At 49.4% G+C, this 22548-nt stretch overlaps 2 protein-coding genes across 12 annotated transcripts in view; one reads left to right on the top strand and one right to left on the bottom strand.

Annotated features, from left to right (window-relative positions):
• Window positions 1-1147: 1147 nt before the first annotated feature.
• On the top strand, window positions 1148-13476 carry LOC107510545 (cholesterol side-chain cleavage enzyme, mitochondrial). Of its 2 annotated transcripts, XM_016144177.2 has the most exons (9): window positions 1148-1471; window positions 4754-4909; window positions 6414-6610; window positions 7596-7799; window positions 8561-8721; window positions 11522-11688; window positions 11969-12047; window positions 12546-12743; window positions 13150-13476. In XM_016144177.2, the coding sequence occupies exons 1-9, from the start codon at window positions 1203-1205 to the stop codon at window positions 13279-13281; spliced, it is 1563 nt and encodes a 520-aa protein (XP_015999663.2). In that variant the 5' UTR covers window positions 1148-1202; the 3' UTR covers window positions 13282-13476. The 2 variants fall into 2 exon arrangements, with proteins under 2 accessions (XP_015999663.2, XP_036073719.1); XM_036217826.1 differs by having other exon boundaries at window positions 12546-13245.
• CCDC33 (coiled-coil domain containing 33) overlaps window positions 9178-22548 on the bottom strand; it is a 28227-nt gene continuing 14856 nt past the window's right edge. Inside the window, exons 2-11 of one of the 10 annotated variants that reach the window (XR_004949988.1) lie at window positions 19783-19948; window positions 19423-19511; window positions 19082-19213; window positions 18898-18988; window positions 17784-17950; window positions 17295-17468; window positions 16562-16648; window positions 16092-16205; window positions 14802-14943; window positions 9178-10705 (exon numbers count right to left, since the gene is read on the bottom strand). Coding sequence is in view for 9 of the 10 variants with exons in the window: in XM_036217827.1 (XP_036073720.1) it covers window positions 15819-16205; window positions 16562-16648; window positions 17295-17468; window positions 17784-17950; window positions 18898-18988; window positions 19082-19213; window positions 19423-19511; window positions 19783-19948 (1293 nt within the window). In the remaining variant the exon portion in view is untranslated. Of the gene's footprint in view, window positions 10706-13638; window positions 16206-16561; window positions 16649-17294; window positions 17469-17783; window positions 17951-18897; window positions 18989-19081; window positions 19214-19422; window positions 19607-19782; window positions 19949-22548 lie in introns of those variants that run through there. The other 9 variants (XM_036217835.1, XM_036217832.1, XM_036217828.1 and 6 more) reach the window with 9 other exon arrangements.

The raw sequence follows: 22548 nt of genomic DNA on the forward strand, positions 1-22548 counted from the left end.
AACTTCATCTAAATGAAATCCAGCATGTTGACATAAGAACGTCCAAACCGGTAGAGAATTTTTATGAAAATTTATTTCGGCAAACAGGATATGCCTGGAAGCAAGATCTCAACAAACTGAGAAAAATGCTTCTCAGAGTGTTAGTTTGCAGCTTCTTTTATGCATTTGTAATTAAGGAGGGACCGTTAGGAAGATTATAGGAAGGCGGGAGAAAGCAAGGCAGGCGTTGGATTACAGATAGCGAGATTATGTGCTCTCTTCTGAAAAGAGGCATTTTGAACCTGCGTTAACGTAGATGCATGGAAATAATGTGCAGGGCTTGCTTAAGGCAAAGATAAACTTTTTATTACGGAAGTTATGTGGGGTAGTGACTACCCACCATGACCTGCCCACTTAGGAATTTATGATTAGATTGCTCTGTGAGATTACTTTCCACAGACCCCTCTTTCATTCACAATCAGCACGTACTCTTGTGCGTCTGGCTTCTTTTACTTAATATTTGAGATGCAAGAGCCATAATTTTTCCTGTTTGTCCTTTTCTTCAGTGTTCTACAATGAACAAATATGACTATAATTTAGTTTATTTTTATAATTAGTAGTATCTTTAAAAGTAATAATAGTAACTGCCTATTATAACATTTCAGAAAATATAGGATATTTTTTTTCTGCAAGCAGAAAAAGTAGAACTTTAAAAATCAAGGAATTATATAAAAACAGTTTTATATAACTAATAGGGTTGTAATTAAGATGCATGCTGTCCCAAAGCTGCAAGGTGTCTCCAACCTCTTCTCAGGCCCCTCCTTATTAACCCCAAACCCAAGGTGTTGGCACATCATGATGGATGTTTGCCAGCAGCTGGGTCCCACTGCAGGGGTCATCAGGAGGCCCCAGTGAAAGAAAAGCACAAATCTGTACCATTTCTGTATCATCTCAGGGACCTGCTGGGGCTGGCACTGAGGACAGAGACAGAGGGTACTCCTTGTGCTTTGGGAAGCCTCTCTGTTTGCAGAAATTCCAGATTGAGCCTTGGTGTCCTAGTCTGGGAGGGGCTGTGTGGGGACAGGAGCCAATAGGAGGGGGAGGACAGTTGACTTCTGTGTCAACTTCTTTAACCTTGAGCTGGCAGTTATAAGCTGGGCTGCAGGAGCTCAGGGCTAGAGTCCCCTGTCGGGCTTTGCTGCAGTGGGTGTCGTGGGGACAAAATGCTGGCCCGGGGGCTTCCTTTGCGCTCAGTCTTGGTCAAAGGGTGCCAGCCCCTCCTGAGTGCCCCACAGGAGGGCCCATGGCATCTCAGGGTGCCCACTAGAGAGGGAGCTCGCCTTTCCACTCGTGTCCCTCGCTCTTTCAGTGAGATACCCTCTCCTGGCGACAATGGCTGGCTAAATCTATACCGTTTCTGGAGGGAAAAGGGTTCACAGAATTTCCACTATCACCAATTCCAGAACTTCCAGAAATACGGCCCTATTTACAGGTAAGCCTGGCAGAAAGTGGGGACAGGTAGGATAGGGAGGTAGAGGGCTCCGAGTGGCCATGCTGTGCTTCCTGCTCCCCAAGTGGTCTGTTTGCCCACTGCAGGCTGTTGTCCACATTCTGACTTTATTTATTCTTTGCCTGAGGATGGTGGCAGGAAATAAGGCTTCCGGACAGTGGGTTCAGTTCCTATACCCTCTGAAACTTTATGGGAAGGGGGGTAGCGGGAGGTTGATAAGAGAACAAGCCCAGTTAACTGCCTCCCTACATCCATTACTTTCAGGATCCCTTGGAAGGTACATTTATCATCCCCATCATTAGAAGAGACTAAAGCTCAGAGAGGTTAGAATTCTTGCCCTGGTCACCCAGCTAGACCCCTGTCCTCCTAGAGCGCTGGCCTTACCCTTCAGCCCTGTGCAGTTCTGGAGCAGCTGATATTGTCTCTTCCACTTTCTTCCCCAAACATCTGCCTTTGCTTCCTGCCAGGAAGAAGGGGTTTTAGTCTTTTGGACTCGGAGCACTGCCACTCCCTTGCAATGGGGAATAGGCACAGGTATCTGAGGGCTGCCCCTGGTAGTAGGCCTTGCTTGTTCTGGTTTAGCAGTTTCTATGGTGGGTGGCACACCTGGGTTCTTTTTCTGAGAACATAGTTGAGGGGGGTGGGAAGTGGAGAAGGTGGTAGTTGGGGCAGGACCAGAATATCAGAAGGAACAGTGCATTTTACTTTGAGTGAAACAATCAAGGTGGGAAAAGGGCGTCTTTGTACATCATGGTACATGTTGGCTGACTGGCTGGGTTGGGTAGGGGCAGGAGGGCTGGCTTGTTTGTGTAGGGGTCCAACTGCTCACTTTCTCCCACAACTCCTTTTGAAGTCTCAAGTGCCTTTTCAGAGCTGGTTGGAGGCAGGGAGGCCGCAGGCTGAGCATGCTTGGAGGAAGGTTGTTCCTAGTCTCTCTTCTTTCTTCTCTCTCTCTCCTTGGCCCCTAGGCTTGTCAGCGCCTCCGTCCCCAACCTCACTTCAGTGATCTTTCCCTAGTCCCTGCTTCCGAGACCTCTGCTTTCTGTTTTCTGAGTCACTTTCATCTGAGCCTTGTAGCATGCTCTTAAAGTCGGTGTTATAATCCCCATTTTATAGGTGGGAAAACTAAGGCTCGGAGAGGAGAAGAAGCTTGCCAAGGTCATAAAGCTCATCAGGGCAAAGCCAGGGCTGGAACTCCAACTGTCTGACTTCTAGTTCAGTGCGTCACCATTATATTCTAACAAATAGCCTGGAAATGATAAAATTCTGAATAAATGCAAATAATTTAGAATATAACATTCATAGTTTTTTTTTAATACAAAGGCTGTTACTGTTCATATTTATAGAACAATTTGGAGAATACAGACAACACAAATGAAAACTGAAACTAGATACAATTTCAATTTTGGTAATATTTATGTACAGTTAGGAATATGAATATATTATATATGCTGTTTGGTATTGTCCCACAGCCGTATATTGAGGACTTCTTTCCTCTTTTCTCTCTTTAGTGTAATTTTAAAAAGCAGCATTGAAGTTGATAACATGGATAAACCATATTTTTTTTTAGCCAGTTCTTTAAAGTGGACGTTTAGCCCACTCTGGGTTTTCTTGCTGTTAGACTTGACACCATGATGAACCTCCTCATCTATCAGGCATCATTGTCCCCTGTCAAATCATTACCTTGGGCTAGATTCCCAGAAGTGGAATTGATAATAATAATAGCAGTTCAAGGATTTTGCTCCAGGATAGGGTTATGAAGCTAGTGGCGCAAGGACATGTGATAACTAGAAAAACACTGAGGCAATTCTCTAGGAAAGTAGGCCCAGGGTTTGCTTATAGGTTAATGATTGAGCAGTGTTTTTCCCCTCTCCTCCTCCCTCTTCTTTTCTCCCCCCTCATCTTTCGGAGAGAGAGGAAAGGGGGGAGGGAGGAAAGGGGCAGGGAGGAGATTGGAGGAGGAGGGAGAATGGGGAGAGAACTCATCTTGTACCTCTATATATTTCTAATATTTTTCCTTAAAGTATATTTTAAATTAAATTTCATATGCAAAAGGATATTCAAATAAGAAGTGGAATTTTCTGTGGTTTCCTAAGAATTATATTAAAAGAGACTGCAAAGTGCTTTGTGAGGTATATCTTGTGTACGAAAAAGGGATTCTATATAAAATTACCTCACAGGGCGATTGGTGCATACATTTCTAACTGGATGGGTCATGATGGGTATTCATGCCCCAGACATGTAAATTCTTTAGTAAGAGGTTTATCTTTGCCTTAAGCAAGCCCTGTCCATTGTTTTTGTGCATCTAGGTTAACATACCTTCGAAATCCTTTTTTTCAGATCCCCCCTTCTAAAGCATGGCCACCCTCGAGAGAGCACAATCTTAACTATCCTGTAATCCAATCCCCCACCTGGCTTTCTCCTTCCTTAATTCCCTCTATAATTTCAAATGCATAAAAGAAACTGCAAAACTTGTTATCTGGAGCATTTTAGATCTTACTTCCTAGCAACTGTCCTCAGTTTTGGCTCAAATAAACTCATAAAAATTCTCTACAGGTTTGGACATTTCTTACTTCAACAATCTCTACCTGGGGCAGTGTTATTTTAATAGAGACAAAGTGCTTTGTCAGACTTTTGACTCTCAGAGACAAGGTGGCCACTCCCAGAATTTTAATCCTGTAGCCTAGGAGAGATTGACTGGCCCAGGGTATGACCTGCCTAGCAAGCTACATGCCGTCATTCCAGTACAGGGTCACTCCTGACATGAAGGTGCCATGTTTCTGAGCCATGGAGCGGTTGAGAGAGTGCCGAGGGTATGAACACACAGGAAGAGTGAGCATGGGAGTGGCATGGGAAAGAGGACTTGATGGTCCATGGAAGGCCAGGGTGGGGCGGAGCTGATTCCAGGGGACATGCTATGGTACAGCAGTAGCCAATGTGATAATAAGAGGAGCAAAAATCTGTCACTTATAGAATGCCTCATAGGAGTCATATCCATAGACTTTATATCATCTTATCCTTTGGCAACCCTGTGAGATAGGCATTGTCTTTTTCTTAGTTTTATAAAAGAAGAAACTGAGACTCAGAGGGAGTGAGAGCCAGGGAGAAGATTGTAGAAACAGGATCCACTTCTAGGCCCATCTGCTCTGTGCTCTCAGCCACGAGGTGGTTACAAATGAGTAGAGACTCCTGTCCTGATTGCACAGAGTCTGCAAGGCTCTCCTTGAATTCTTACATCATAGGCCCTCTCCTTCTTCCTTCCAGGGAGAAGCTTGGCAGCATGGAGTCAGTTTTTATCATTGATCCTGAAGACGTGGCCCTTCTCTTTAAGTATGAGAGTTCCACACCAGAACGATATCAAATCCCGCCCTGGATTGCCTATCACGAGCATTACCAGAGACCCATCGGAGTCTTATTCAAGTGAGTACTGGGTCGTTTCTCAGGGGCAGAGAGAGATGATAGGCACATGCGGTGAAGACAAAGGCTGGGGTGAGGAGCTGGAGCCACGTTTACCCTGCCTTTTCTAGCTGGGGCCTTTAGGAAAATCTCTGTCATCTTTCTGCCTCCCTAAAACAGATGATGATGATGGTAAACAGCTGTGCCAACCATCAGGGACATGGTCAGGCTGAAGATCTGAATGAGTAAAGACCTCGCAAAGTTCTCATTGGTTCATTCATTAAGTCCCATCTTATTGAGCACCTACTATGTGCCAGGCCTTGTACTAAGGTCTGGAGGTTCAATGACAAGTAGGGCAGGGTCCTGTCACCATGAGTGCCTCACGGTCTAAAGGGATAGTAAAACAGAAGATAAATTGCCATCTTTAGGTGTAGTGGGTACTGTTTTCCACCAAATTGCTCATCACGAATTTAAAATGTGAATATATCAAGTGCTGGTGAGGATATGGAGCAACTAGAACTCTCATAGATTGCTAGTGGGAGTGAAAACTGGCGCTACCACTTTGGAAAATGGTTGAACACTACCTCCTAGTTGAATACTCACATACCTATGATGCGGTAGTTCTGCTTTCAGGGATATACTCCAAAAAACATCCCCCCTGAGGAGGAAGGTACTGGAATGTCGGCAATAGAGCCATTCAAAAGCACAAAAATCAGGAAACAACTTAAAGGCCCAACAGGAGCATGGCTGAGTGAATGGTGGCATATACCACTCCAAATGAACAAACTAAGTGGCCCACAACAATACAGATAATACTTAGATAAAATTGAGTGAAAAAAGCAAATCCCCCAAGGCATGACAGCTTCTTTTAAGAAGTTGAAAATAAGCGTACATTTTAAGAAGTATGTTTTAGAAATATATGTCAGTCAGATAAAAATATACACGAAAGCAAACAAAGGAATTGGGTTGACAGTCCCCTTAGCCAGGAGTACCAGGCAGGCATAGTAAGAACTAATGTTTATCATTAAGCCAATTCTGGGCACCTGAGGTTCTCCACCAACATGAATAGTGGGATGCACCAGGGGTGCAGCAGAGAGGTTGGTCAGTTAGTTGTGTCTGTGCAGGGATCAGAGAAGGTGACATACGGGGTCTTCAAATGGCAGGAGGTAAGCAGTGGCCAGGAGGAAGGGGATGTGAGAGGAAGGAATACTTGCAACTCAGGCAAAGACTAGGGGCCTTGAAAGAGACTTAAAGTTTCTAAGACTGAGTTCTTGGCTTGCAGCGGCAGGAGTGAGTGGTCAGGTTTTGTTTTCCTTCATCGCTTTCTTCCTGTCTCCTCTCTCAGGCCCCACAGCAGTAGGGAGCTGGTGTGAGACAGAGGGTGTTAGGAGGAGGTGAGGGCAGGTAGATATGAGTGCTGGACTCTGAACTGTGGCTCAGCCTCCTGGGAGAGCCCAGTCAGCCCCCTCTGCGTTTGCGGAGGCTGAAGTTTGTGACCATGGGGGCCTGAGGGCCTGTGTTTCCTCAGGAAGTCAGGAGCCTGGAAAAAAGACCGGCTGGCCCTAAACCAGGAGGTGATGGCTCCAGAAGCCATGAAGAACTTCATCTCCCTGCTGGACCCAGTGTCCCGGGACTTCGTCAGCATCCTGCACAGGCGCATCGAGCAGGGCTCTGGAAAGTTCTCAGGGGACCTCAGTAATGACTTGTTTCGCTTTGCCTTTGAGTGTAAGAGGCTTGTACCTACCTGGCAATGGTCTTGGGGGTGGGAGAACCCAGAGTCCCATCTGAAGAAGAGTTGGGGACTGGCTTTTGGGATGAGCTGCTGAACACACCCTGTGCCATCAGCTACCCAGGGGAGCTGCACACTCTCATCTGGCATTCATACCATGGAGACAAGAATCTCCAAAATGTATGTCCCCATTGCCACTATCCAAAACACAGAGTGTGGCTCAGCTCTCCATTCTGCAAATCTCTCCTGGGTCATAGACCTTTGTGGTCTGGGAGGGGAATGGAGGATTGGGCGGCTAATTTGAATTGGATGTTCAAGGATGTGTAGGAGTTATTCAGGTAGGGTGAAGAGGTCAGGCAGTAGAGGCAGAGGAAATAGCACCTGCAAAAGATCTATGGCTTGATGGAGATCATGTGATCATTGCAGGAGATCTGAGATGACCAGAGTTCGGTATGAAATCAGCATTCAAATTCCCGACCTCATAGGTGGGAAAAAGTTGGGGTTGTTGTGACTTCTTAGGTCCAACCCGAGTGGGTCCTGGATGGCCAATTACCAGGGCTTTAAGTCTCCAAGTCTCCCATTTGGCCTGTTTCAGGAAGTATTTAGCCAATTAGGTCAGTTATAGATGAGAAATCTCTCTTCCCGGGAGAAAAGCCCAGAGGGTGCCCAGAGACAGGGGTGTTGGTGGAAGGGTGGGTGAAACAGTTTCATCTCAGTCTGGACCTTCCTCCAGCTCTGCTGAAGACCGATTCCCACCCAAATGATCCCTTTTGAGGGTCTTCTGCTTGCCACTCTGAAAGACTTGAAAGGTTGCAGTTTCAGCCCCATGGACCTTAGGCCTCAGTTTCTTTACTGAAGGAGACTGAGGTCAGGTGCACGAGATCCTATGTGTTGGTGGAGGTGGATGTGGGGTTCCTGAGAGCTTAGGCTCTCGGATGTCCAGATTACAAAGGACTCTTCAGCCTGTGCCTATCCCTGCAGCCATCACCAACGTCATATTGGGAGAGCGTTTAGGGACGCTGGAGGAGATAGTGGACCCTGAGTCCCAGAAGTTCATTGATGCCATTTACCAGATGTTCCACACCAGCGTCCCCATGCTCATGGTCCCCCCAGATCTGTTCCGTCTGTTCAGGACCAAGACATGGCGGGACCATACGACTGCATGGGACACGATATTCAGTAAAGGTGAGGATTCCTCTGGCTGTACCCTGGGCAGCCAGTCTGGGGGCCCAGAGAGCCCTGTCTATCTTAGTGGGTAGGAAACCCAGTCCCGGGTGGGCAGAGAGAGAGAGAGCGAGCAAGAAAGAGACACAGCTGGAAACAAAGAGGAAGCCTGCCTCTTTGTTCCAAGCTATGTCCATGTACAACTGAGTTGCCATGTAGGAAACTCAGCCTCTGGTGGGCAGGGATGGGCATCAGGAAGGGCCCGGAAGCTCCGAGATGGTGAGTTGAAGGCCAACTGTTGGTGATTAAATTTTTACGGAGAAGATCGAAGGTTCCCATCATATTCTTTCAAGGTACCCATGACCCCCAACATGAGTTAAAGACTAGTGTTTCAGACCTGGGTGTGCTTGTTGACAGATTGGGACTTGGGCGAGAGAGATTAGTAAAGTAGCATGGAGAAGGCCGATTGGGGATGCCAGACCTGGAGTCAAATCCCGCCTCTGCCCAACACCCACCTGACCTTGAGCAAGTCAATATTCTGTAGACTTCTGTAAAATGGGGATATCACTTACCCTATAGAGCTGTGGTAAAGAATTGAATGAAGAATCAGATAAGAAAGGCTTAGTGGATAGTATGTGTTCAATAAAATGTCAGTCTAGAAAGCACAGGGATCCAGAATCCCCAAGTCCTTGGTACTCCTCTCATCAAGGGTCTGTCCCTTCCTCCCCACCTAGAGAGACTGTTTAAGACTGTTTATTTCTTTCCTCTTTCCTGCCACACAGCTGAAAAATATACCCAGAACTTCGTTTCGGACCTGAGAAAGAAAAGAGACTTCAACGGCAGTTACCCGGGCATCCTCTACCGCCTCCTGGAAAACAACAAGCTGCTCTTCGAGGACATCAAGGCCAATGTTACAGAGTTGTTGGCTGGGGGTGTGGACACGGTGAGGTGGCTGTAGGGGCACATCCTGTCCCTTCCTGTGCTCTTGTGCCCCTTCCCCTGCCAGCTTGCCTCATCAGAAACCTTGCCCACGTGGGGTAGATCTCCCTCTCTGGACTTCATTTCCTAAATATTCATCTCCTAGGAGGGTAAGGTCAAGTCAGTTGCCCGTGGAGCATGCCTTGTGGCCGGTCCACTGTTTTTTCCTTGCCTATGAGAAGGGTGTGACTAGGGATGGGTGGCGTGGGACCTGGTTCTGTGTGGAGCCTTTAAAGGAGAAGCCCTTCAGTCACCGGTGGGGGACACAGCTCACTGGCAGGACCTCAGAAAAGCTGGGAGTCAGTGAAATTTACCCTGGGTTCTCCCTTCCAGGATCTTGTTGTCTTTCATCCTCCCCCACGGTGCTCTGAGGGCAGAGCAGATGGGCATCTTCTGTGGTGTCTCCGGAGCCTCAGGCCCTCTCCGCAGGCAGCACAATACCACTCAACGTTCTCTTGAACGTCAAAACCTCTCTTCCTCTGTACCATCCCTTTCTCTTTCTCATGCTAATGTGGTAAAGATGGTTATTTAGTTAGTGTTTATTGATTACTGGTTATGATTTCAGGAACAGAGACAATAAAAATGCATACAGTAGATCCCAAATATTTCAAATGGCTCAGAGAAGAGCAGTATACTAGTTTGCTAGGGCTGCCGTAACAAAGTTCCACACACGGAGTGGCTTAAACAATAGATAGACATTTAATTTTCTCAACAGTTCTGGAGCTGGAAGTCCAAGATCAAGGTGTCAGCAGGGCTGGTTCCTTCTGAGGCCCCTCTCCTTGGTGTGTAGAGGCCGTCTTCTCCCTAAGTCTTTACAGGGCCTTCCCTCTGTGTGCATCTGTGTCCTAGTCTCCTCTTCCTACAAAGATATCTGTGCTAGGAGATCAGGGCCCACCCTAGTGACCTCATTTTACCTTATTACCTCTTTAGGCACATTGTGAGGTACTGAGGATTAGGAATTCAACATGAACTTGGGGAAAACAATTCAGCACATAACATGCAGGCAGCATGTGCACTGATGACCGTCATACTGTGTTATGGAGCTGGGTGAGCAGGTGTGCACCAGGCACTGACAATACTGGGAGAGACTAATACGGCCTTGTAGGACAGGGAAAGTGCTCCATAGAGGAACTAAAATTCGACTTGTGTCTTGAATACTGTTGCCAGGAGGAGAGAGGAGGAATAGCATTTCAGGACTAGGGAGAAGCTTATGTCAAAGTCTCCTGGGTGAATAACTTTATTTCCTAGGTATCTCATTTATGTTGTGTTCTGATGAAGGACTTTCAGTCCCTGTGACAGGTTGCAGATGGAGGCGTTGAGCGTATTTCAAACATAGTTCATTGTCAGTTCTGTGGAAATCTCTGAAAAAAGTTCACCTGCACCAAAGCAGCTATTGTTAAGTAAGATTTATTAAGCGCATACTATATGGCAGGCAGAGTTCTAAGCTTTTCACATGTATTAACGCATTTAGTATTCACAAAGAAAACTATGAGGTATGTTACTATTATTCCTCTTTTTCAGATGAGAAAACTGGGGCACAGAGAGGTTGAGTAACTTAGTTAAGGTCATACAGCTAGTAACTCATTTGACCACTTTAATAAATAAGTATTTCCTGAGTAGCCACTCTGTTGGGCCTTGTAGGTAGTGAGACAAATACATATGTTTGATCTGAGTCTTGATGGATTTCTAGGCTGGGAAGGGAATTCTGGGAAGAGGAAACTGCGTGAGGAAGATTTCTGGGCTTCAGAAGCTGCATGTAGCTCACTGCAGCTAGAGCGTTCGGTGCATGTTGGAGACAGGTGGTGGTGGAGCTGGGATTGGCAGGCAGGTGTCGGGGGTTTCCACATGTCAGGCCAGAGCCTCTGGATTTGATCTGGGGGATACGGGAAGCCAGGCGAGGATTTCAAACTGGGAAGTGACTGGGTAGCACTTTTTCATGATTGCTCCTTCTGGAAGGAAGAAGGAGAATGTCTTAACCTCTTGGACAAAAATGTGATCCTTGGTAAGATAATGTGCGACAACCTGTGTACTAGCCCTAGGCTAGAGGGCTGTGCCAGCCTGGGGTCCTGCCACGGAGGAATCTGGGACAGTGAAGCTTGATGAAAGCCTAACAGTCACAACCTCCTGCTAATATTGAGAATAGCTGGTTAATCTCAGTATATACCACATACTAACTACAACACGGACAGGAACCAGGTCTGATTGTTCTCGTTTTGTGCCTGTGAGCCTTCCATTTCACTTTGCTGCTATAGACAAAATGTTAAGGCTTGAGAACATTCTGTTAGGGACAGGGTTGCTTGTTCAATCAGTATTTCTAAAGGAATGCCTGTCTGATCTCAGAAGCTAAGCAGGGTCAGGCCTGGTTAGTACCACCTAGGAATACCGGGTGCTGTATTTTTAAAAAACAAAACAAAACAAAAAAACAAAAACAAAAGGAATGTCAGTCAGTCAGTGGACAATTTACAGAAGCGGGCTTTGATCTGTGAAGGCCTCTGTAATCCTTTGGAAGAAGCCATTGGCTGTATGAGTGCCCTCTGCTCCCTGGGGAGATGGTGGACTCTGGTGACATGACGGATGAGGGCTGGGACATGTGCTGTCCCAAACATTCCTGCCTGAGTGGGAGAGAGGCTTCTTGGACAGTTGCTTTTGCCGATACTAGGACAAGGGTGGGGAGAGGTTCTTGGAAATGAAAATTTAGCATTGGTCTAAGTGCCTCAGGAGTGACAGGCCCTTCTGGTCTTCTGCACCCCGATATTCCCTGCCAGACATCCATGACATTGCAGTGGCACTTGTACGAGATGGCACGCAACCTGACGGTGCAGGAAATGCTGCGGGAGGAGGTTCTGGCTGCCCGGCACCAGGCCGGGGAAGACATGAACAGGATGCTGCAGCTGGTCCCACTCTTAAAAGCTAGCATCAAGGAGACACTGAGGCAAGCCTACGCCCACCTATGCCCGCCCAAATCCTAGGCAGGGCCAGCGTGGTGTCTGGGGACAGGGTTACAAGGATGGGCTGATGGAGGAGATTGGTAGCAGGAAGTGAGAATCCTGTAAAGACAACTCAGAATGGGGAGGAGGGATAGAGTCAGGGTCCTGCCTCCAGATCTGCCCTGCCCTTGCTGTAGCTGGTGCTGAGATAACATGGGGGGGGGGGAGTGCCCCCACTTTGTCCTGGCCGCTGAGCATTAACATCTGAATGCCTTCCTCTGACAGACTCCACCCCATCGCCATAACCCTGCAGAGATACCTAGTAAATGACTTGGTTCTACGAGATTATATGATTCCCGCCAAGGTAAGTGCAGCAGGAGGGCTGCAGGCCCTGTCAGTCGAACAGAGGTTAGGGGCAGACTGCAGTTACATACAGATCGGTGATGGAGCGGGCTTCTGTACTGCCTCTCTTCCTGGAACTGGCTGGTGAGTCCTTGGCAGCAGCAACGTTTGAATGAAGGGCAAAGATAGTAGTCACAGTGGGTGATGATCTCTGGACTGTTGTTGGATCCCAGGGTTCCTAGGGAAACCCTACAGGCTACCTGGGTCTCAGGGACTCTTCGGTGCTGAGGAAAGGGCAGGATAATCCCGTAGGCCATCCTTGGCCTAGTGGCTTCGGTAATGCCTGTTTGATGGGCAAGGCTCAGGGAGGGGTGGGGTCTTGTTCAAGGTCACACAGTAGGCAGTGTCTTTGCAGGAGAGCTGAGCAGCCAAGCTGGGGAGCGGGAGTGGGGAAGCTGGGTTACGCTCTAGACTGTGAAGAAATGAGGTCTACTCAGACCTCTGCTGATCTTGTCCCCAGACATTGGTACAGGTGTCTGTTTATGCCTTGGGCCGAGACCCCACCTTCTTCCTCAATCCCAACAAATTTGACCCCACCCGATGGGTGGGTAAAAACAAGGACATCACCCACTTCCGCCACCTGAGCTTCGGCTGGGGAATTCGGCAGTGCGTGGGCCGGAGGATCGCCGAGGCTGAGATGACCCTCTTCCTCATCCATGTGAGTCTAGCCTGGGGTCTTCCAAGCACCCTGGGTGGCACTTGCCTTGATGAAGACATGGGCCTTCGTATTCCCATGCTGTCCAGAGCCCTCCCCCAATATTCCCTTAGGCTAATCCACTTATCACCTAATGGTGTCCCCAACCATCTGATCCTCCACAGGGGTGATGTGATGAGGGTAGGGTGGGATGAAGTTTTGTAGAAAGTGAAGTGAAAGCCTGAATCAAGGGAACAGTACTAGTAGTGTGTTTTCAGGCACAGTGCAGGGTTAAATAGGAGCTGGCAGGGACCTCTTAGAGCTCCTCAAATCATACCCAACAGGCACTGCTCAACAGGTGAATGAGCCTGGCTCAGGGGAGACAGGCCCTCCCCACCTTTCCCCTAAGTCCACCACCCCTCTTTCTCAGATTCTGGAGAATTTCAGAGTTGAAATCCAGCATCTCAAAGACGTGGGCACAGTGTTCAACCTCATCCTGATGCCTGACCAGCCCATTTTCTTCACCTTCCGGCCTTTTACCCAGGACCCACCCCCAGCGTGATCAGAGAAGGTGGTGTGGGAGGGAGGCCCCAGGGGTGGGGCCCATGGAAGTGTCTGCGTCCTTATTCCTCGGGAACCTCCCGCCCCTGCTCCTTTCTGCCCCAGCTCAGCTGAGGCACTCCTCTTTCACCCACCTCTCGCCCCTCTTCACCCACCCATGAAGGCAATAAAGAGCTGAACTATGTGAAGTGTTTTAATGTCCCTCTTGCCCCTATGGTATTCGTCACTCCTAGAAGATGCTCTCTGACCTGGGTCCACAGTTGGATCTGAGCACGAATGGGAGACCCGAGGTAGCCACACGCAAAGCTGTTTCTGCTGGGTTCCACCCCCCAATTGCGGCAGCTCAGGAGCCAGCAGGATCAAGCCCCATGCTTCCTGGGGCTGGGGGCAAGGCAGAGGGGATGGAAGGCTATTGCTGCTGTGCTGGAGCCAGCAGGTGTAGGGACAGAGGACCTGGTGGAGCTTTGTGGAGAGAACAGGGAGATCTGAGAGGTGTGGGCCAATCATGGCTCTGGAGCAGGCCCACCTATCAAGGGTGAGGGTCGTGCGGGGCTCTGCTTGGCTGAACCCTGAGTGGGGGTGCCAAGGTCCAGCTAGAGTCTAGGGCACAGACAGAGCTGAGGTTTGTGTATGAGGGGCTGGTGTGAGGTGGCTAACCTTGGTGGATAAAGGCCAATATGCTTCCTCTACCCCACTTGACCCTTCTCTGGGCTTCCCCAGGCCTCAGCTTCCTGCTCAAGGAGGAGATGCTCATTTGTTTAAGCTCTGGGCAGTAGGCAAGGGGACTGCAGAAGATTCTTTGGTCCATTATTTGAACTGCCTTAGTCTGGTCCCAATTTTGGTCCCCTTCACTCCCTCTGAGTTCTATAACTTCTGAACTGACCAGGTACCTGATCCTTTCTGGCCCTTGACTACCTGAGTCTGAGTCCTGCAGGCATACAGGAGAGCTAGTCCCATCCCGGACAGCAGCCCAGACAGCAGCTTGAAGTCTTCTACCAGGATCTGCAAGTCCTGAGTCCACTCTTGGAGCCTTTCTGCTTTTCCTCATCACAGTCCTCTTCCTTGCTGTCTTTCTCTCTCTTTCCTGCTTTCTCTCTCCTTTCTCATCTCCTGGCCTGAGTCATATTTGACTCAGACATGTTAGAACTGAAAAGGGACTTAGCATCAAAGAGGTCAAGCTCTACATGGAATATACGAGGAAACTGAAGGTTAGAGAGGTTGCTTGAGTCACCCAAGGTCATACAGCATGCTTGTAGCTAGGACCCAGGGCTTTGACTCTCTGGGAAAGACTCCTTCCCCTAGTCCCATCTGCTTTCCTGTCCCTGGCTCCATTGAATACAAAATGGCAGGCTCAGCCTAGCTCTGGTTAATAAGGGTGTGTCACACTAACATGTAACTGATCACCACGGGCAGGCTTCAAGTCTTTTTCTTCCCTAGAAACAGAAAAAAGCAAACTTGAAAGAAAGGATTTCAAGTACAATAGATGTTTGGGGGCAGGTGGAAAGTTCCAGCCTCTCTTACATCTCACAACAGAGTTGGTCTCTGCTGGTCTCACTTCTTCCAGAGGTCCGAAAGGCGTTTATCTCCCTGGCTCCTGCTTTGGAAGGACCTTTCTCCCCTCCTGGGCCCACTATGGCCTTTGGCTCTCCAACAATGGTAGCTTCTAAAACAAACAGAAGGCTATAGTGCTGTAGCGGAGGGCCCAGGCCCAGAATGGGGTCAGAGAGGAGGAAGCCGGGGCCCCTAGGCTGCCCTGCTCCAGGAAAGAGGCAAATGCTCAGTGATTCGCAGCATTTAATGAAGTCATTTCTAGGGGGTGGGGATGACACATCTCAGCACACGGAGAGGGAGGCTGCATGAGTATCCAGGTCCTCTGGGACTCAAGTCTGCTGCAAGTTCAAGGACTTGTTGAGCTTAGTCTCCGAACTGGGCATCAAGGGGTCCAGCTTGGAGGGTCTCCTGTGGTCCTTGGAGTGGGTTGAGGGGTTCTGCATTGTGCAAAGCAAGGTGAGGTGAGTCTGTCCTTGTTCCCCTGGGTGGGGGTTAGCCATTAAGTGCATTTCGCCTAGTAAGTCATGTCTCAGAGGGCCACAATATCTCAAAGATTTCCAAACAAACTTAGCCACAGCAAGTCATATCCAATTTCTTCAAGTCCCCAAGGTTCAGCAGGTAAGTTTGCAAAAGTACCCTGTGTTCCCTGTCAGTCCCCCTTGTCAGGAACCTGACAAGGCCTTGTCAGGAACCTAGAAGTGAGCTGAGTACTGCTTGCTTTGGGGGCTGGGTGGCCCAGGCTGAGCTTGAGGGGCAGGTTGTGAGAAAGTCTATTTGATCTTGGGAGTTTGGCAATGTTTCAGGCAACATGCTCCCTTCCCTGGCAGGTCTGTAGCATGGCAGTTGCCCAAGAAAGGTGTGCTCATGGAACAAACTTAAGCACTATGGAGTTGAATGGCAGCCACAGCTACTCTGCCCACAAACAAATCCAGTCCTAAAGTACAGTTAGTGCCACAGCTTTCAAGAAGTGCCAATGTGGGCAACACTTCATCCACAGCCATCTCCTCTTTGATCCTTACCACCACTGCTGGGGAGGGGATAGCTTTCACAGGGTTTTCTCTTCTCCTCAGACAAGTGGGGAATTAAGATAAGGCAAGGGCTTTGGTTGGTAAAAGGGTAGAGGCTGAGCCTAGGTCCTCTGACTTCCAGTAGGGAAGTTGGCCTACCTGGACAGGTTTTCTCAAGGCCCAGTGACTTGGGGTGGGCGTGGCCAGCTCCATTGCCCAAACACCAGGGAGCTCCTCCAGAGCGATCACTCACCGGCAGGTCTGTGATGATGGCATTTGAGGGGTGCCCCAAGCCATATTCTTGCTCCTGCAGCCTTGTGGCCAAGTCCTGCTTCTCTCGTCCCCAGCGTCGAGCTGAGTCTTCTAACTGCCGACATAGAGAGGGACAGATGGAAAACCACTAGGTAGCAGAGCCCATCCCCGAGATCTGGGACAACTGCATTTCAGCCTACTCTCTGAGCAGCAACCAAAGCCCTGGGCAATGTGACCTTGCTATCTTCCCAAGAAACCTCAGGGGTGGCAGGGTTGGATGGGAATGGGCCAAGTGACGGTCTGTCTAAGACACATAGAGCCCTAGAGCCCAAGAACATATTGAGCCCTAACCCTGAGTCCCTACTGACTCTTGACTTTGGTCATAGACTGAGCCCTGACCCGGTAGCCTGATTTTCATCACAGGCCAAGTATGAACCTGTTTATCCTGATCAATTCCTGTTCCTCACCTACCTGGCTTTCTAGGGACAGGATCCGGCTCTGAGCTCGTTCCAACTTGGCCAGGAGGTTAAACTTGTCTGAAGTAGTGGCAAGGAGATCCTGTGGGGAAAGCAGGAACTCTCACATGGCCCCAGCTGGGGGCTATGGCTGAATGAGCTCAGGTAGCCAGGAGATGATGAGGGAGGCACCAGCCAGGTCCAAGTTCCAACTTCAGCTCCCCAATGCAGAGTCTCAGACCCAGGCCCGAACCCTCTGCTGAAGTTCAGACCTGACACAGCACACACTTTTTATCATGGCAACTCTCCTCACAGATTTTGGGTGTTTAAAGTTTTTGCACATCAATTTTTAAATGTAAAATGCACGAAGGAGTTAGCGCACAGAAAGGAATCTTGAGCTGGGAGTCTTTTTGTAAAGTGAAGAATCTGTGAAGCAAAGGCTTCCCCATTGCCAGCACTTTAAGTTGCAGCATTGTAGTTGGCCGCTGAGGGCGTGCTCATGGGACATTCTTAGGCACTGTGGAGCTGGGTGGTGGCTACAGCTGGATGCCCATGCATTAGCGGTGCTTTCAAACAGAACTCACCTCCTGCGAGTTCTGGGATGAAGAGAAAAAACTCTCCTGTGCTTTGGGCCACCCCTCTTCTGTAATTCCAAATGTCCTGTCTTTGGTTTGCATAAAGCAGGTGCACCTGTAGCAGCCTCAGAAGTAGAGCAAGGGCAGGGCATGTCTGGGGCCTGGGGCACCCACCTGTGCGGGCAAGGTTTCTGTGCACTTGGAGTGGCCTGGGCCATCTGTCTCTTGCAGCCTCTCTGCCAGGTCTCCTGCTCCCAACTCCCTGGGGTCCACCTGGGATGGGGGAAAAGGGATCTCCAAGGCTGTACCAACCCCAGGAAGTGCTCTAGACCAGAGTTTCTGAGACACCTGTGTGGAGTCCAAGTGCAAGACAGCCATGTGGCCAAAGGGGTCAGGGTTCAAGAGCAAGTTAGGGGCTTGCTTCTCCCAGAATACTAGATAAGGGTTAAGGTAAAGCTTTCAGACTCATGTCTTCCCCAGGAGAAAGAGCGAGCAAGGCTCGAGAACGGGCATTCCAGGAGATGCCAGACACGTTGGAGACTCTGGAAAGCCTAGCTCCTGGTCTTGGTTTTCAACTTGGATTGTGCTGAGCAGTGAGAATTGAGCAACACCCAGTGACCTGCGCAGGCAGGCCCAGGCCAAATCTGTGCCAGCAGCTCTTACCGGCAGGGCCTGCTGCTGCAGAATGATGGGGGCCGACTGTTGGCGGCTCTTATCCAGCTCAGCGCGCAGCCTCGAGTTTTCTGCCAGTAGCGCTGAGTAAAGGTCAACAGGCTGGTTCTCTCCTGTAGGACCCTGGGGAAGGCCAGAAGCTGAGAGCATGGGGAAGGCTGCGAAATGGCCACAAATGTTCATGAGATTGGCTTTCCTTCCTCCATGTCCCTAGCCTGATCGGCCCCAGCATTTGCTGCATTCTGCCCCTCCTCTGGCTCCCCACTGCTGGTGGGATCAGGTCCACACTTCTCAGGCCATCTTGGCTTTTGACCGCAATGTTCTCCTTAACGCCTGCCCTACCATTTATCTTGGGTCTATTGCAACACTTCATCTATCTTTCTTCCCTTTTCTGCTCCTGTCGTGGTCATTCCCTAGGCCTTTGCTCCTGGCCGATTCCCCGACCAAGGCTGCCTTCTTGTCTCTCATCCCACTCCTGAAATGTGGGCCCTACTTTCTTTTTCTTTTTTTCCTAAAGGCCTTCAGAAACACCCCCAGCCCCAACTCTATGCAGTGAAGGCTGAGCACAGGCTGGGCATGCAGGGGTCCCTGGTGAGGCTGCACAGACAGGCTCAGAGAAATCTTCTGCTGGCGCTGGCCTGATGTGGTGTGACCTGGTTTTCTCCTGCTCATCAGAGTCACCTCCGAATGGCGGTCCTAGATGGCTTTGGTTAACATCAATGGAGAAAACAAACCATCGATTAAACCAAAGTATTTTTTGTTTGTTTTGTATAAGCAGACTCTTTGGGAAATGAGGAAATAATTTTAAGGGTCCTGGAGTTAAGCTGGGAACTTCCCAGGTCACCCCACTCTGCTTACTCTAGTCTGCTGTGTCTCTCCCCTGCAGGAACTACTTCTTTCTACCTGGCTTATATACTGTGTCCCTATGTGTCCTGTGGGGCTCCCTGGGAAGAGAAGGGAGCTCAGAGGACCTCTGAAAGTGCTCAGAGCTTGAATGAATAGGGGAGTACCACTCTGTGACCCAATTGGAAGGTTCTCCTGAAACCGAGAAGTCCAGGAAGGCAGGACCTCAAGGGACGGGATGAAAGCCAAGGAGCAGCCTCACCCACGCTGGGCTTTCCCTGCAGCCTGTTCAGCAGGGGCTCGTTCCTCTCCCGAAGCTTGTCCTCCAGCACCCGCTCCATCTTCTCGATCACCTGCGGGGCAGAGTGCAGAGGCTGGTCTGGTCTGGGGCTCTACGTCATCCCTCTGCGGCTGGCCCCTAGCAGTCTGGCCCCTCCGGTCCCTGCCTTCTCCTGATGCCTCACAGTCTCCTCCAGGGCCTTCATCTTCTGCAGCTTGTCCTGGTACCGCTTCAGCAGTGCAGCTTGTGGCTGCTGAGTCTGGTACAGGAGAAGTAGCTCCTTCTCTCGATCATTCTTCTGATGGTGGGGGAAGGAGGGGGAAGGGGGAAAGAAGGGGTACCTAGGTGTTATTCTTGGCCTAAAGGGTCCATCCCACACCCCTCCACTGTGCTGTCCCCCCTCTAGGCCCTTCTCCCTTCTGCTCCCAGACATTTCTCCACACACTCCTACCCTACCTCCCTTCCACTTGGCTCCTCATGCCCTCTGCCCCCCAAGCCCCAGCTCACTCGAATCAGCTCATTCTGCAGATGCTGCACCTTGTCCCTCAGTTTCTTCATGTCCAGTTCACTCAACAGCAGTTTCTGCTTCATGAACACTGGGGGTGAGGGAGGTGGCTGGCTCAGGCAGGAGGCATCTCCCAGCTCAAATCAGAATAGCTGGGGAGTGGGCAGATGTCTTTCAGCCCTGGGGCTTGAGACAGGATTGGATTCTCTGTTTACCATCCTGGAGAAGGCTCAGCCAGCTCCTACTAGCCTATGTCCAGTAGCATGCCCACTTGGGAAAAGTTCCCTGTCACCCTGTCCCAAAATCCAGAGCCAGGGCTCAGGCAGACTTCAGGACACCCTTGGTGGCCTGCATACTCTCACCTAGCTTCTGGGTTTGGTCCACATTGTCCTGTTCCTCTCCCATCTCCTCCTGGGTCAGGTGGCTCCTCAGCATGCGGTTCTCTGCTTCCAGGACACTGGCCTGTTTCCGCAGCAACAGAATATCCTCTGCCATCGTCTGCATGGCCCGGCGGTAGTTGTTCATCTCCTGTGGATTCCAGCACTCAGAGTTGAGCCTCCAGCCCACAGCTGTACCCACACTTGGAAGTCAGTGGGTCACCCCCAAGGCCAGTGAACAGAGTGAACCACAAGCTGTGCCCTCAGTTCCTAACAACACCTCACACATGGGTGGTTATGACTTGGTCGGCACACTTCCTGGCCCTATGAAGGAAGTTGAGCTAAGGTTCTCCCCAAGGGGCCATGTCTCTTCCCGAGATACCAACTGTGGAGACCCAGGGCTCAGACACCATGAGGCTCCAACACGCATAGGCCCATGAGTGACGGAGACTCAAAAGGACCTGGATCCAGGTTTCCAGAGCCACTTCTCTGTCTTCTCTTTGTTCCTTTTTCTCTTTTCTAATCTTTCTTCCTTATATCACTGAAAACCCAGAGAAGAACCTCTCAGAAATCTCACGGAATGCCACTTGGGAGATGACCTCAGGCACCAGTGCTCCCAACTGGTCCATGGGTCAGAAGGGACACTAAGTAGGCCCAGGAGACCCAAATGAAGACTCAGGGTTGAGATCCAGCTACAAGACCTGAGGTGTGAGGTAAGGCCAGAATGCTGGGCTCTTTCGTTAGGTTAAGAGTAACAAGCATCCTAAAACTTGGTGTTCCCTGAGCATTTACTATGTTCTAGAGCAGGAGGACTGCCCTCACTCAGTTCACACAAGCCTGTGAGGGTCAGTGCTATGATCACCCTCATCTTACCAACCAGGAAACCATGGCCTACAGAGGTGAGTAACTTGCTCAGTCTCATAACTGAATGGCAGAGCCAGGGTCTGAAATCCAGTCCTGCTGGTTGAGTCTGTCTCCCCAAGTACTGTGTGATTCTACCACAATGCCCCTTTACATGGAAACATCACAATATGTTGAGAAATGATAAAATAGGTCACTAAAAATAATTATCAATGGGATCTCAATCTGGGGGCATGGGGCAGGGGCGGGGAATTCTTGTCTGCCCTGATGTATGCATAGAAGAATCAATAAGCTATATTTTCATGCATTTGTTTCATAATCAGAAATTCCCTCCTGTTATTTAGAAAAAGTTTTGTAAAGGGAGTTTCTTAAATCTAAATGGTGCAAGATATAAAAGAGGGCCTAAAATGTGAAACTTGAAAGGTCCATAGAAGGAGAGGAGGTGGGTACTTGGATGGTGGAGGAGTGGGAGGAGGGAAGTGAGGCCAATGGGAGTTTGCTAAGCCCCTGTGCTTTGCCTTCCTGAGGGTGTGGAGGTCTTGCACATGGGGTGGGGGATCCTAAAACAGCCAGGCTCCCAAGTTCCGGGAAGCAGAGTTCTGCCCCCAACTCCTATCTAGGCCCCATGCTGACTGGGGATATAGCCTGGGCCCAGCCTCTGCCACCAACTTGCTGCAGGGTGGGCCACTGGCTTCTTGAGGAAGGGCTCCCAAACAGCAGAGGGTCATCAGATACCACTTGTCACCTGCTGCTGTCTGGCCTTGCTAGACTCTCTATAATCAGTGCCAACGCTGGGTCCCTCTCCCTAGCACCTGCCCCAGCAGAGTTCCAGGTCTTGGCTCCTTCAGATCTACCATCTGGTGTCCTCAGACAGCTCCATTAACTAGGAGCCAGCCCAGAGACCACACACACAAAAAGCTTTGTAGTCAGACCCTGGTCATAGCCCGGCTTGGCCGCTGACTCGCTGAGCAAGCTCAGACAGGCCCCTTCCCTGTTTGGAGCCTCAAATTCCTCACGTGAGATAAGCACAGGTTGCCGCAGGGCTCAGAGTCAGTGTACATGTGGCAGCTGGCACAGGCCCTGCCAGGGTGGGTATGGCCTGGAGGTAGCCATTCTCATCCTACTCCTTTTCTGTTCAGTGGCTGTTTTATTAGGAGGTCAGGTGCTTTCCTCTTCCTCCTGGCTGCCATCACTCATCACTTAGGAGAACTGCTTGGATACTGGATACTATTAAAGTTGAATGTATGCAGAGCTTATGATCTATCTAACCATTGTACTCCTGAGGTATATACCCAATGAATATGCAAGTGTGAATGTATCAAGAAGCAGGGATAAGAACACTGCTACCGGCCTTATTTGTAATAATCCCCAAATGAAAACAACACAAATGCCCACCACAGTAGAATGTTGAGATAGTCATACAATGGAATACTATATAGCAATAAAAATGAGTCAGTACCACAAAGAAATCTCAAGCAAAATGCATAAAAGAAGTTGAACACAAATACCTACTTTGTGTTGTCATATAAATCTAGTTCAAAAACAGACAAACTCAAGCAATAAGTTAGAAGTCAGGGTATGAAGTCCACTTAGGGTGGTGAGGGGTAATTGGGAGGCACCAGCGGGTATGGGCGATGCTGCACCTCTTGACCTTCATTGAGCCTTTACTACGTACTTTGTAATAATCTATCATAGTGAATATACTTATGTTTTGTGCATTTGTCTGAATGTGTGCTGTACTTCATGTAAACAAATTAAAAACATTTAATGAATTAAAAAATAAATGAAATTTTGGCTCAAGTTTGGTTAAGTACACAAAACCTCCACACTGCTACGCTTCTCTGGGGACTTACCCAGATCTTAGCAACAGTGGGTCCTTCCTGACCGTGA

Source organism: Rousettus aegyptiacus, unplaced genomic scaffold (assembly GCF_014176215.1).
Source record: "Rousettus aegyptiacus isolate mRouAeg1 unplaced genomic scaffold, mRouAeg1.p scaffold_m13_p_3, whole genome shotgun sequence".
In the NCBI taxonomy this organism is placed as follows: Eukaryota; Metazoa; Chordata; class Mammalia; order Chiroptera; family Pteropodidae; genus Rousettus; species Rousettus aegyptiacus.